Source organism: Cryptotermes secundus, unplaced genomic scaffold (assembly GCF_002891405.2).
Source record: "Cryptotermes secundus unplaced genomic scaffold, Csec_1.0 scaffold144, whole genome shotgun sequence".
Taxonomy (NCBI): domain Eukaryota; kingdom Metazoa; phylum Arthropoda; class Insecta; order Blattodea; family Kalotermitidae; genus Cryptotermes; species Cryptotermes secundus.
This window is the reverse complement of record NW_019740655.1, coordinates 1,738,793-1,754,223: the sequence shown is the minus strand read 5'-3', so window position 1 is coordinate 1,754,223 and position 15,431 is coordinate 1,738,793. Positions and strand designations below refer to the sequence as shown.

General features: G+C 37.8%; 1 protein-coding gene across 5 annotated transcripts; it reads right to left on the bottom strand.

The window, feature by feature from the left end:
- On the bottom strand, positions 1-14,025 carry LOC111872372 (coiled-coil domain-containing protein 18). Of its 5 annotated transcripts, XM_033754658.1 has the most exons (5): positions 13,914-14,025; positions 6,253-6,444; positions 5,830-5,915; positions 2,682-5,303; positions 1-1,758 (listed from the first exon to the last, which is right to left on the bottom strand). In XM_033754658.1, the coding sequence occupies exons 4-5, from the start codon at positions 5,286-5,288 to the stop codon at positions 1,021-1,023; spliced, it is 3,345 nt and encodes a 1,114-aa protein (XP_033610549.1). In that variant the 5' UTR covers positions 5,289-5,303; positions 5,830-5,915; positions 6,253-6,444; positions 13,914-14,025; the 3' UTR covers positions 1-1,020. The 5 variants fall into 5 exon arrangements, with proteins under 5 accessions (XP_033610549.1, XP_023721948.1, XP_033610550.1 ...); XM_023866180.2 differs by lacking the exon at positions 6,253-6,444; XM_033754659.1 differs by lacking the exon at positions 13,914-14,025 and having other exon boundaries at positions 6,253-6,472.
- Between the last annotated feature and the right edge of the window lie 1,406 nt (positions 14,026-15,431).

Below are 15,431 nucleotides of genomic sequence, written 5' to 3'. Positions count from 1 at the left end.
GCAGCGAGCGCGGTATAAATGCGAACGTTTGGAGCAATTTGATTGCTTAGCGCGTGTGATGGTGAAAAGTAATGTGAAGAGTGTGCGTTGCAGAAAATGTGTGATAATGTGTCCCACAGAAGAAATCATTGATATACCTGGCCAGTATATTTAGTACTAATTTAAAAAAGCATACCTCTTTTTTCTTTCAGCAGGTTTCATGCCATCTGTATGGTGGCTATATAAAGGAAAATAATTTAAATGATTATGTAATGAATGTGCTTTTAAAATAAGTATTGGGATAAAAGTTTTGATATTTTATTTGCTCTCCCAACAATTTGTATATACTGCCCCAGTAACACTGTTGAAATGCACCTTATTTTTGTCATTATTGAGTAGTTAAGGATATGCATTAATAATAATAATGAATTTATTTCAAAGGCCTTGAAGTGACAAATTAATATTTAATGTCAGGGGGTATAACTTAGCATAATTTTTCAACCGCTGACATATTAATCTACTGTGGGTAAAAAGATGCATCATCAGTTTTGGTGTAGAGTTTTATATTACCTTTAGAAATTACTAGAGTCTGTTGTCTACACCCTTGTGGTATTCTTATGCTGCTAGAAAATTCAGAAATACTAACACAGGACGTTTCTTCCGTAAGGTTGCCGGCACAAGATATATCCTGGCTCAGAGAGTAAATGGACTACGAACATCACTGACATCATCATTTTGTCATTTACAATACAGAATATTACAGAGATCTTAATTTTTATACAAATACACTTTATTAATGAAACGTTTTACAAGAAAATGAAAAATCCCAAATTAACATAAACTATGACCCAAAATTATACTAATTCATAATGAGTGATTTAATTAAATACATTGTAGTTGGAAAATAATCATATAGAATGGGGGAGTTGAAACCTATACATGTATAAAATTGTGATAAATGCATTACAGAATTTCAGAAACTTTCATCCAAAGTCTGTTCTTTCTGTTATAACTGCACAGTCTGTCACACAGGAAATGTGCCTAATGCCATGGATATGGTATGCCATTTATGTAATTTTGTGCCAGTTCTAAAGGTGTTGTTCCATTCTTATCACGGGCAGTAATGTCTGCTCCACTTTGTATGAGAAGATCTGCTGTTCTTATGTTTCCAACTTTCTCAGCCCAGTGCAGTGGTGTCTGGTTCTGATCACTTGTGATGGCATTTATATCTGCACCCCGGTCTAATAGTAATTTTACCAAATCTACAGACCCCTGTGCTGCTGCTTCATGAAGTGAAGTCCTATTGTCACCGTTAATAACCTTGGCATTGACTGCAGCTCCTCCATCCAAAAGTAAATGAGCAACTTCCAATCTGTTATTGTGTGCAGCTGAATGTAATGGTGTTGCTCCAATTCTGTTTCTAATGTTCACAGGAACTCCATTATCCAGCATCCAGTGAACTATGTTTGCATGACCAAATGCTGCTGCTAAGTGAATTGGCAGATCACCAAATTGGTTTCTAGATAACTCAGTCAGATTTGCTCCATACTGCACTAACAACCTCACAAGTTGAAGATTTCCTGCCATGGCAGCTCTTTGCAAAGCCGTGTATCCCTGGTTGTCCACTCTGTTTGGATCTACTCCTGCTTCCAGCCAAGCCTTTACCAATACAGGTTTACCATATATAACTGCCTCTGGCAGAGACTGCAGTCTACAGATGTCATTACTATGGCTTTGCAGAAATGTCAGGAGTTGCAGTAGGTCATTCTGTTCAGCTTCCTAGAAAAGATTGTTGAGGTTATATAAGATTGAGATGGTCCAGTTCAGTTAGGTCGGCATATGAAAAGTGTACCCGGCAAGGATGGTTGTAATAATTTTTAAGAAATATTCTGGATTAATGTGTTATTCAAATCTACAAATTACTGTGTTTTTGATTTTATTATATCCTGCTTATCATTTACATCCTCTATTATCCACTTGGCAACAGTGTGAGACTTTGAAAATTTAAAAGAAACATTGTTTATGAAAAAGGTTTCTGTGATAAAACAGTGATTTATAATTATGCAGCCAGAAATCATGTGTTTTTTTTTTGTCTTTATTCATTTTTGTTCCTCTGGAATACAAATGTAGAGAATTGTAGAGAAAACCCTGTGGAATCGCCCTTAAAACTAACAGCCAGGAATAAAGTGCTATGTAGTAGTCAAAAAAGTTTCTGGTGTTTTGAAGAAACATACTGTTTATTTTCAGGGTACGTGTGAGAAGAGGAGATCAGAGGCTATTTCTTTAGGTAGAGGTTGACCTGCATGGAGGCACACATGTATATGGATAGTTACTTCACATTATATAGTATTTGTAACATATAATCTGTGAACTCTTGTGAACGTGGTAATGAACCTTCAGATTCTATAAAAGACCGGAAATTCCATGAGTGGCTGAGTGACAGATTTTCAAGAAGGATTCTGCTCCATGAAGTTAGGCTATAATGTATATATCACTCCTGTACTGAATTATGTGTTTCTGAAAATTTTCTTTGCAAAGAAAGTATATATATACATACATGCATGTCTTCCCACAGTTAATATATATATATGTACATGCATGTACAAAATAATTTATATACAAACTTGAGACTACAGATTTTGATCTGTTACTGCTGTCAAATCATTGTGTTCTGCAAATTACACGTAAATGTACATACTAACCAGTTTCTGTTCTGCTTTCTTCATCTTCTGTTGCAGGTTCTGTATCAGAGTATTATTCTCCAACTCTGAGGTAAGATTTTGTACTTGAATTGTCTTATTTCTCAATTCAGTGAGTAGAGCAGGAGGGATAGTAGAGCAGTTTTGTTTATTGTTACTTTCAGTAATTAATTTTGAAGTAAGGTTCTGAATGTAGCTTGTTTTATTCCTGAGTTCCAGTGCTAAGTTTGTTGAAAGTTCTGTGCAATCATTAATTTTGCCTTCTAACTCATTATCTTTTAGTAATTTTCGAGTCAAGTCATGTATTTTGCTTGATTTATTATTCAGTTCCTTCATTAACATAGAAGAATTATCTAAACATGTTTTCAGTTGGACTCCTAATTTACTCATATTTATTACATCTGAAGTCAGATTTTCAACCTGTTTTGTTTTGTTTTTAAGTTCAAGATAGATAGACTGAGAAAAGTTGGTGCAGGTTTGTAAACGATTTTCATAATTATCCGTATTCTCCAGTTTGAGATATTGTATTTCTCTAGTTCTGTTTTCCAGTTCCAGCTGAAGTACCAATGAATTATTGGTGCAGTTTTGTAACTGTACTTCACAGCTCTGTACCTTTTTCGATGCAGTTATTAAATTGTTTACCATATGTGTGTTGTAATTTTTTGTGGTATATAATGTGTGGTAACAATTTTGTACCTGGGCTTCTAAGCTGCCCTTAGTCTTAGTGAGTCTTTGAATTTCCCTTGTTTTATTAATAAGGTTCAACAAGGCAGAAGATAAGTTGTGTGAACATGTTTGTAATTCAGAATCAAGAACTGACAAATAATTAGAGCAGTTTTGGACATTTATTCCCAAAAGATCATGATTCCTTAATTTGGTTGTTAAGTCTTTTATCTTATTTGAGCTATTTCTTATTTCCAATATTTGTTCCATTTTTTCAGTAGAACATTTTTGTAACTGGGCTTGTAAGACATCCCTGTCTCTCAAAACAGAAATTAAAAATGTTATTTCACTTGTTTTGTTGTTTAATGTTGACAGAATGGAAGAAACCTTACATGAACAGTTTTGTGATTGTTTTGCTTTATCCAGCAATTTGGAATTCTGTTCATCTGATTTCCCTGTTTTATTTTTTAATTCAGAGAAGAGAAATAATGAATTATTCATACAGTTTTCTAATTTTGCTTCCAAATTATCTGCATCTCTTAATCTGGCTGTAAGTTCTTGTACCTCATTTGACTTGTTTCTTAATTTTGACAGTTGCTGTACTTTCTCATGAGAACAGTTTCGTAACAAAGCTTTCAAATTATCTCTTTCTCTCATTACAGAAATGAGGAATTGTATCTCACTTGTATTCGTATATAACTGTAAAGGCGTGGAGAATGAGTGATCTGCACACATCTGCAGTTTTGTTTCAGTGTCTTTTAATGTGGACTTTTGTTCTTCCAAATTCTTTGCTGTTTTGTTCACTTCAGAGGACAGATGTGATAAATAAATGGAACAATTTTTTAATTGTTTTTCACAAATATCCCTATGCTCCAGTTGTGATGTCAGTTCATGTACCTCATTTGACTTATTTTTTAGTTGTAATAATATGGCAGAACAGGAAGTGTAACAATATGTCAGTTGAGTTTCCAAAGTATTCTTTCTTTCCAACAAGTTTTTGAGAGTCTGTCGTATACTTGAATTATTGCTGAATTCAGACAAATTGGAGATTAAAATAGAGGCAGTGTTATCCATCTGTCCTTTATTCTCCAATTTGGCTTTCAGTTTGTGTATTTCATTTTCTTTGTTTTTCATCTCTAACAAGCATCCATTTGAAACATTTGTAAAATTATGGGATAATTTATCTAATACCATACTCTTCAATCTGGATTTCATCTTGTTTATCTCTTTTGTTCTGTTCTTTAGTTCTAGAATCATAGAGGAAGATACATCTTTGCATGTCTGAATTTGTGATTTCAATCTGTTAATTGTTTCCTTTTGATTCTTTACCTCATTTATCAATTGTATTTCTCGTTGCATCTTTCTCCCAAAATATTTTTCAAGTTTTTCTTTGTGTTCCTGAAGGTTCATCACATTCAGCCTCATTTGATTGATGAGAATTTTCTGGTGTTCCATTAATGCTTCTAATTTGTAGTATAACATATTGTCATTTTCAAGGATTTCTTTTTGTTGAAGTTCATGTTTCCTTCCCTCCAAATTTTCATCAGAAAAATTTGTTTGATCGTATATCGAAGTTTCATATGGTATGTATCTGTTTCTCAGAAAATTTAACTGTGTACTCTGCAGCTTTGGTGATCCCTCTTCTGTTCCTTTCTCTGTAGAATAATAAATTTCCTCCTGTAATGAATTTAGGCCTAGGAGTTTAGTGGTATCAGAATTTTGAGTAAAGTTATTTGTATTTCTTTCCTCATTGGTGCTAAAATTTGGAGTTGATTGCACCAGACTTTGATGATCCTGAATCAGCTGTATAATCTGTAACACTATAAGCTGCAGACGGGGATCCGATGATAAGAACTGGCTAAGTGATGACTGAAACAAATTTATGTAATGATGAGATGCTACAATTGTGTGACTATCTTGAGGAGGTGTGGTAAGTGATGACTCCATTGTTTATAAGACCAGCTGCAAGTAAAAATGTGCAACATGTAAGTAATATTTTACAACTTAGCATTATTATATATGAAAGCTTCACACTTTTCCTTGATGGGAGTGTAGGAGTAAGATAATATGAAGAGGAAATTTTTATAGTATTTCTCTTATATATTTGTAGTTATTTTAAATTCACGATGAAATCAATTTCAATTTCAGTGGATTCAGAATGAAGCAGGAAAGAAGCAAGCATAAAAGAGAAAATGAATTCATACATGTATTAACCATTTTATGATATTTAGTCTCAAAATTTATATTGTAGTGTAATAGAAGCATAGAAAGCAGAACACTAATGGTCAGATAATGTTATAGTATTTTATTATACATTTTAAGTCATGAATTCAATAGGATACTGTCAATAAAGTTGAGCAGTCAGGCAGCAGTTATAAAAATAAAAAAGAGTTTTATGTTGCATTTAATTATACATAGTTTCAGGAGGAAAAGTGCAGGAAATGAAATTCAAGTAATGAGAGCACTGACTCATCTATTTATAACACACCGTCTAGTCCAGTAGAAGTCCAGTGATGTTTTAGAGCAGGCATGTCCATCGCGATCGCGGGACGATTTTTGGGCGATCTCATAGGCCTATAAGGATATTATACGTGAAAAGCATGTAAATTCACTTGTAATATAATATGATTATATTCAGATTTTGAAGGGAAAATGCGTATCAGTCATTCCTATTTTTCTGTTCTTAAGGAACAAGGTAAGTCTGTACTTTCAATGTACGTATATTGCTTTTACAACAAGAATCGTGTCGTATTATTTTTACCAATATTTTTGCTTAAAGTGGGGTACGACGATAGGAGGGGGTGGTAGATCACTGGCAGTTTTGACATTAAAAAGTCGATCACAACCTGTTTGAAGTTGGACGTGCCTGTTTTATAGAATCCTAGTGATCTACCACAGTACACAGCATTACCTCCCAGGCAGCAATACACTTGATAGTCACTGCTCCGAAACCGTCATATCCAACATATTGTGACGTATTTGCGCTATGCCGGACACCCCCACCTCCGTCAGCGGTGAGGTAACACCCCGGCCCCTCCCGCGGTGACGTAACACGGGACGCCGCGGTTGCTATGCGGCAGTAAACAACTTCCAACGACTGTTCCTAGGCAGTCGGTAAACACGACGTTACGTAACAGTGGTGCTTATTACGTAACTGTTTTCTGTGTTGTCTGTAACGCGGCTAAATAAGGAGCAGCGAACACTATTCAACAGTTAGTTGGAGTCAGCAGTCAGTCAGTAGTGTGTGATCAGGAGTGACAGTTGAAATGTGCAGACAGTTGAATTGGAACCGTCGCCGAGTTCAGTTGTAGCGGAAAGAAGAATATCGGAACGTGTGATTAGAAGTGATAGTGTGAGAAGCAGATGCTTGGCTCACAAGAGAAGGTATTGGGAGTGTGGAATTTAGTGACACTTTTATGGCTCCCATATCTTACTGTGAATACGTGTAGACTGCTGAGGACAGAGTGGACAGATTTGTGTGTAGGGTTTGTAAAGTGTGGAAACCCGTAACATTGTTATAATGAATTGTAGCCAAGACTTGTAGATTGTTAAATAAACCAATTAACAATCCGAACGGCGTCTTCAGTGGCAAAAACACATTACAATATTAACCAAAATATTTCTCATAAAACATTCCATGTGCCATTGCAAAATAAATTTAAGTAATTCATATTTTTCTTTTTTATTACAACACTGTTATTGTACAATATTCTGATAGAGTTTTGGATACCCATGAAACTAGTTAGGTTGATTAAAATGTGTTTAAACGAAACATATATTAAAGTCCGTGTAGGTAAACATTTGTCTGATAAATTTCCTATCCAGAATGGTCTAAAACAAGGAGATGCTTTATCGCCACTCCTTTTCAACTTTGCCTTAGAATATGCAATTCGGAAGGTCCAGGGAAGCCAGGTGGGACTCAAACTAAACGGGACACATCAGCTGTTGGTCTACACCGATGATGTGAATCTACTGGGTGATAATGTAGATACCATAAAGAAAAACACACAAACTTTAATTGACACCAGTAAGGAAGTTGGTCTAGAAGTAAACACAGAGAAATTAAGGATATGTTGCTGTTTCATCACCAAAATGGAGGGCGAAATCATGACATATCAATAGAAAATAGATGTTTTGAAAATGTGGCACAGTTCAGATATTTGGGAATGACGATAACAAATCAAAACCTGATTCTGGAGGAAATTAAGAGGAGAGTGAACTCGGGTAATGCTTGTTACCATTCAGTCAAGAACCTTTTGTCTTCTCGTCCACTGTCTAAAAACATAAAAATTAGAATATACAAAACTTCTGTATAATTTTGCCTGTGGTTCTGTATGGTTAGTAAACTTGGTCTCTGACATTACGTAAGGGAAGAAGATAGACTGAGGGTGTTTGAGAACAGGGTGTTGAGGAGAATATTTGGACCGAAGAGAGATGAAGTGACAAGGGGTTGGAGAAAACTGCATGATGAGGAGCTTTATAACTTGTACTCTTCTCCAAGTACAATTAGAATGATAAAGTCAAAGAGGATGAGATGGGCAGGTCATGTAGCACGAATGGGGAAGACGAGGAATGCGTATAGGATATTTGTGGGAAAGCCAGAAGGAAAGAGACCACAAGGAAGACCAAGGCATAGGTGGGTGGACAACATTATAATGGATCTTAGAGAGATATGATGGGATGGTATGGATTGGATAGATCTGGCTCAGGATAGGGACCAGTGGAGGGCTCTTGTGAACACGGTGATGAATCTTCGGGTTGCATAAAATGCTGGGAAATTCTTGAGTAGCTGCAGAATTTGCGGCTCCTCAAGAAGGGCTTAGCTCCATGAGTAAGTAAGTAAGTAATTAAAACACTATTAATGTTTGTCTTTATAACCTCGTTTGACTTTGTACTGTCATCTAGACTTGCAATAATGCTTGCTGTATGAGAATATGTTCACAAGTGAAGTATGGGAACTATCAGCGAGTAAAATTATACCAATAGTTTTATATGAAGCTATAAATCGGTATAGCGATTGGCTACAAGCTGTACGACTAGGGGGCTCAGAGTTAGAGTCCCGGTAGAGTCAAGAATTTTCTCTTCTCCACGTCGTCTGGACCGGGTAAAGCGGCCGGGGCGTGAAGCTGACCACTCACCTCCAACTAGTGTCGAGGTCAAGAAAATTTGGGTCTATACATTCGCACCCCCCATACGGCTTCATGGCGTAGTGCTTAATTAGTTAAGCACAGGGACAACTTTACCTTTTTTTATTTTAATCTTTAGTTTCTTTTCTTATAGTAGGAATATAGAAGGAAACAATACACAAATGAATAAATAAATCATAGAACTGGCGGCTTTTATTCCCACGAAAGTTACGGGTTTATTTACAATTAAACCGCCTTGCGTGTCTCATGATACATTGAACTGTGAGCAGCAACACTCATTGTAATTTAGGCTGCCACCGTGATAGACGAGCCGGGGCAATCGCCGGGAGGGAATGCAATTCTCATTGAAAATTAAAGAATCCTACCTGACACGTCGAAACAGACGGAGTCACATTAGCAATGTACAGCCTTGTTAAGACTCGGGATTAACCGTTATTAACTCATATATTCTAGTGCATACGCAAGTTTGATTTCCCTAGGGAAAGGATTGATTACATTATCTTCGCGCTTTCTTCCTTTCATTTACCTCTTTAGTGCTTTTATTTCCACACCCACCTACCCAGCAATTTCATCTGCTGGAAATAGTGTTGTAGTTACTAAAGGATTCTGACGATGGTGTATAACACACAGAGATATTGGGTTTTCGGACTTTATCCATCGTCCTGGTTTTTAAGATAACTAAGAAAAACACGACGTTTCGGAAACTGGATCTGTTTCCGTCCTCAGGTGAGGGAAAACGCCTTTCTAAGAGACCCAACAGAATAGGTGTTTTCCCTCACTTGAGGACGGAAACAGATCCAGTTTCCGAAACGTCGTGTTTTTCTTAGTTATCTTAAAAACCAGGACGATGGATAAACCCAATATCTCTGTGGAAATAGTGTTGTATTGACAAAAATAATACAATAACTATCATCTCAAGCAGTATGTAAGACCTCAGCGCTTCTGTCGTTACGGATGTTTGGAGAAATAACAGCTGCAAAGAGCTATGAAAATGCTGCAACTGTGACAGGCAGCATCCAACCAGCTAGAAAGCAACTTTTCTGCCGTCCCTCTAGCACCCAGTACCCATTACATGGCATCTGCTTAGGGTCTGTCAGGAGAACGCAAACATGTGTCAGTTCCCCGAGATAGATCTGACCCGTCGGTCCAAGTGTTCGAGAGGAGTTTAATATAATTTCCTTTAGGTTCCCCAGAAAAATAATAGACATAGTTTCATATATTATTTATCACTTCTGTATTAAATGTGAGGTTATTTGACGTTGAATAAGATGAGAAGAACTGAAAATGATGTGTGAACATGCTGTCGTACCTTATGTCTGTATATTCCCTTCGAATGAAAAATGAAAAATACTAAAGATCTTTTAGTTCTATCTTCTGAGTGAGCCCACTGATCGAAACTCAGTGATGGACAATTTGTGTTCACGGTAATAAAACCGTCAGATTCGATAACAGAAGAGATTTATCGTCGTGGTAGAGTGGGTAGCATATCCCCTTCGTGTTTCGAGGGTTCCGGGCTCAAATATTTGCCCAGAGATCAGGTGAGGTTTCCGTATTTTTGCGCACTCCCTCCAGATTAATCCTGTAAAATATCTAAAATTAGGCCATGTCCTCTTCTTCCACGTCCTTTTCAGTCCACTATTCATTAATTATTCAATCATTCGCCGCCATGTAATCGAATATACCGATCGTATCGTTAAATAGAGCACACATAAGCATGGCCGAAACAACAGAAAAGGTTTGCTGATCACTTGAACAACGTTCACCGCTCAAAAATAAAACTCTTTGTCGTACGAGTAGTGTAGCTTGCATTGTGTCTGATAATGGAGTTAGTATAGTAATAGGCTATGGCCGTGGTTCGATTTCCAGAAGGGGTAAGAGGTTTTTCTCTACTCCACAGCCTCCAGACCGGCCCTGGGCACTAACCAACCTCCTCTATAGTTGGTACCGGGGGTTCTTTTTACGGGATGAACAGCCCGGCGAGTGAAGCTGATCATTCGCCTCCATTTAACGCCGAGGTCAAGAATGATGGAGCTATGTATCCAGTACCTCATACGTCTTCATGGCGTGGTGCTTAATTGTTAAGCAGAGGGACAACTTTTCCCTTTCATTTAATGGCGAAACATCACAATTACCACGGGTTTCGTGATATGTCAGTAACGCGAACAAGCAATTCATTTACAATTTAATGTAACAAAAATTTAGTTTTTTTCCCCCGAATAACGCAATATTATCGATATCTACGCTTTATTTGTTGAAAATAAAATCTGTCACGCTCAAAAGTTTCATTAAACTTTCAGAATATGGAGTTGACATATTTAAGCATGCTATTTCTGATTATAACTTTTACAATTCAGTTAAGAAAACTGCTTTAAGGTTCTTATATACTGCAGCCTGTATTTGTATACTCGTTTAGATTTAAGCGTTTTTAATATTATTCACTGTGTTTCAAATTTGGAAATTGTATAAATAAGAATATAATCACACACTTTTCTTTTTAGTGTGCCGTTTATAAAGATTTTAACCTGCTGGAAACAGTGGTTTTCTGTAGTTTTAATTACCTTTTGGTAATACATTGCACCAGAAATCAAGCAGTTTGCGGAGTATTTTAATTTTAAACGTGTTGCTGGTATCGTACTACCTACTTCTGTACCCAGGCCTAATAACATTGGAGTTAGGTGTACGTGAAAACAATATTATGTTTTACACTTACGAAATTGTGTAAGAATTCAACTTAAAATTATCACCTTCTTAGCCGTCACATTAAAATTGTTAGAGAAACTTAGAAACCCCGTATTTTTTCGTAAACGCTAAGAAGTACTGTGGTAAATACTAAGTCACGACTTGTAGTAGACTTGTAGACATATCTTTTAACTGTGTTAATATGAATTTAAAAAAAAAATCAAAACTAATGACCCGAAACTAAGTGTAATGTAATTTAATGGTGTTCAAATTACAAGGTGTAAATAAATATGTGTTACGACGCTCTGTCGTAGATAGATGGGTTCAATGTGATCATATTCTGTTAATACACCCACGTCCGGAAACGCTTTGTTTACGCGCTAGGGCCTCTGAAATGTGAAGGAGGACGCCCTTACCTCTTACCTCTGTGGCTTACTGGTGATATTTACCTAACATTTCTTCAAGAGACCTTACCCAAGCTGCTGGAAGTGGTGCCTTTGGAAGTCCGTCGTGAAATGTGGTTCCAGCATGATGGCGCCCCAGCGCACTGCACTAATGTCGTCCGTAAGTATTTGGATGAAACCTTAGGCAACAGATGAATTGGACGTGGAGGCCCAATAACCTGGCACCCTCGCTCCCGTGACTTGACTCCACTGGATTTCTTTCTCTGGGGGGTACCTGCAAAGCCTGGTGTACGAGACTCCAGTGAAGACACAACATGATCTTGTGGCAAGAATTGCAGTAGCAGCTGGAACCATCCGGGATATGCCGGGAATCTTTCAAGGAGTTCAGCATGACATAGCCAGGCAGTGCAGAACATGCAATGAAGTCAGTAGCCGCCATTTTGAGCAAATTTTGTAAACAAAACTACGATAACATCCACTAAAACTTAAGTATCCTCTCGGAAAAGGTTGTGACCCTCAGTGCCGAAGAGAAGCGTTTCCGGGCATGAGTGTATTAACAAAATGTGATCAGACTGAACCCGTTTATCTACCACAGAGCACTGTAACGTACATATTTATTTATACCCTATATACTTTAGCTGCCTAAAAGCTGTTGAATATGTGCTTAATAATTCACACCGTCGTGTTAGTATGTTCTCCAACAGGTAAAAAGATCTGAGAGCGAAACATGTAGATCGGCGTAACTTTACCGCTTGACTACCTCACTCTGTGGGGTTATGTCCTTCGATAGCTGATAATCGCTTTCTGGTAGTCAGAAGATTCCACGCTTTATACGGGACCCGAAGGCTTACTGCGGTGTTCATACGAGCCCATTCCTAGACCCTATCCTAAGCCAGGTGTTTTTGTAAGATTAATTTCAATATTATCTTCCAGTATATATTTAGATCACTCAAGGCCGCGCCGTAGCTCAAGCGGTTAGTCGCTGGCTTCCCACCGCGGCGGCCCGGGTTCGATCCCTGGTCTGGTCAAGTGGGATTTGTGGTGGACAAAGTGGCTCTGGAGCGTTCTCCGAGTACTTCGGTTTCCCCTGCTAATCTTCATTCCACCAATTGCTCCACAATCACCCTCACCTATCATCTGGGGCTGGTATAATAGGCCAGAAGTGGCCGCAGTACAAGGGGCTTAGTCCCACCCCACTAGCAATAAAAAAGAAAATATCACCCAAGCGGTATCAGCAGACTTCCATACAAAATTTTATGTGCATTCCACATTCCTCATTTGTGCTACATGGTATGATCATCCTAACAATATACACGTATGGTTGAGTACATATATCGAAACTCCTCATTATGTAGTTTTCTTGACGGTGTTTTCTTACTTGTACATAGTTTTGGATATTTTCCTATAAACTTGGTTCTCAAACATTCTCAGTCTATCTCTAGGGTCAGAAAAATGACCATATCTTCATAAAGCAACAGGTAAATTTATAATCATAGTTATGGAGAAGTCGTACCTTCACAGTCACATGTTCACTATCCTAAGCAATTCAAAAGGCTTTGAAGAAATTTGATACGGTTCTGCATATTAAAAATCATCGGATAGTATCAGCTTGACATCCGTTTCATCATAAACAGCTCATCGCAGAAATATAATGTAGATAATGAAGAAAGCAGTCTTCTGGGATTTGGCACCGTGTATATGTGGTGTTAACCGACGTTTCGGAGGAACGTATCGTCTCCATCTTCAGGGTAGAAGAAAAAATATAAGAATTCTGCAAACAGACACAGTCGGCTTTTACCGGTTCTCACGGTCTCTCCGCTTGCAGAATTCTTATATTTTTTCTTCTACCCTGAAGATGGAGGCGATACGTTCCTCCGAAACGTCGGTTAACACCACATATACACGGTGCCAAATCCCAGAAGACTGCTTTCTTCATAGTCACCGCCGTGAAAGCCTCAAATCTTACATATAATGTAGATGCTGTAAAATATAAAACTAAGTGCATATTTGACATGAAAGATTTTTCCGTGTAATGTAGTCCTTATTTCTGATGAATTTCAAACAACGATAATATATGCTACGGTATCACACATCTGTGCTGTGTATTACTTTTGCAATAACAAAATGACATGCAGTCAAATGAAATATGTAATGTCACAAGAACTCGTTTCATGAATTTCGATATCTATTACGGGCACAATCTTTGGTTGGTCTGATAACATATATCAAGCACAGTCACCTGTATCTGCGATTGTCTTGGATCGTTTTGGATGTGATTGCCCGAGTCCTTTTCAGTGAACATACATGAATGCGTGCCAGAACCAAAAGAACAGAATACTCACAGCAACACGAAACTGTCTCTGCAGCAGTATTGAGTTTGATCTTTTCTGCGGAACTGTTGGTGAAGAAGGCTGTTTAACTGACCACACACATACTCATATTACTGAAACGTAAAATCGTAATGGCCTTGGGCGTGATAAAAATTCAGGTTGATACTGCTCTGTATGTTCTTTGTCCTGTGTCTCAGGGCCGTTCAGAGGTACATATTGTCCCGCTGCCATTGAAATGGGCAGTTATACAGTTAAAACAACTGAACGCAACAAAGTATGAGACGAATATTATGAAATGGACTGATACTAAATTGTAGGTTATGTTATCAATTTCTTGAAGTAGTCAATGCACCAACTGCAAAAATTTAGCATTCAAGTGCAAGGGAGTTGCTATTAGGATATGCATCATGCCAGATAAGAGAATTGCACTAATCACTAGATCTCTTGTTAGGAAATGGAATCTAATAGCATTCTTACCCTGCTATATATTTTGATTTAATGACTATAGTAATACGAAATGAAAGCCATAAGGTGCTATATTAATCGGATAACTGAATCTGTAAGTCATGTATCAGAGTTATTTGCAAGATTTAGTATTACGCTTTGTCTCCGACTTGTATATGTACTCTTGATATTCATGAAAATAATTAGTACGCAATGCAAAAGTATGCGTTTTTAATTCATGTCTCAGTGAATTTAAAGGTGAAATTAAAAATAAAATACACATTTTGCTTGCGAAGTAGTTACATAACAAGAAGCTCTTTCAGTATTGTCAATGCAGCAGGATAGTTATCCATTCTTTCTTCCCAAGCGTCTTCAGCAGCTCAGCGTGTAGGCCTGTAATGTCGAGTAATTTGATTATTAGAAAACAATGAGTTGGAAAGGATGGGATAGGAGGCGGCCATGAAATGCTATCCCAGCATTTGCCTGTAGGGAGTAAGGAAAACAACCAGTGAGGACATCTGGTCTCCGGACCCCGTAACTTCCGAATACGAAGCAAGAATACTACTACCCACTCGACCACGACGTTTGGTATTTTAAGCCGAAATTCTGAAGGAGAGAGATCACTTGAAGACCTAGGCACAGATGTAAGTTAATATTAAAAAAAGGAAGGAATGTCGATGTTCTGGCCTCTGTGGTCTATTGGTTCCTGACTACAGATCCAGAGATCCCGGGTTCGATTCCCGGCGCTACCAGATTTTCTGAAAATTAATGGGAACGGAGTGCGCTCAGCCTCGTGAGAATAATTGAATAGCTACTTGAATGGAAAAGTAGCGGCTCCGGTCTAGAAAATCGAGAGTAACGGCCGTGGGGATTCGTTGTGCTGACCACGCGAAACTCTTTATCCGCAAAAGTTGGCACTAACTTCGCCGACAAGCGGCGGTCGTTCGGTCTGTATAGTTCGCTTGCGGACTCAAGCCACGGAGTTTGTTTTGTTTGTTTGTGTCGATGTGAAATGGATTTATCTGGCTCAGAATAGGAAGCACTGATCGGCTGTTCGTAACACGCTCTCGAACTCTGTTCGAGGGT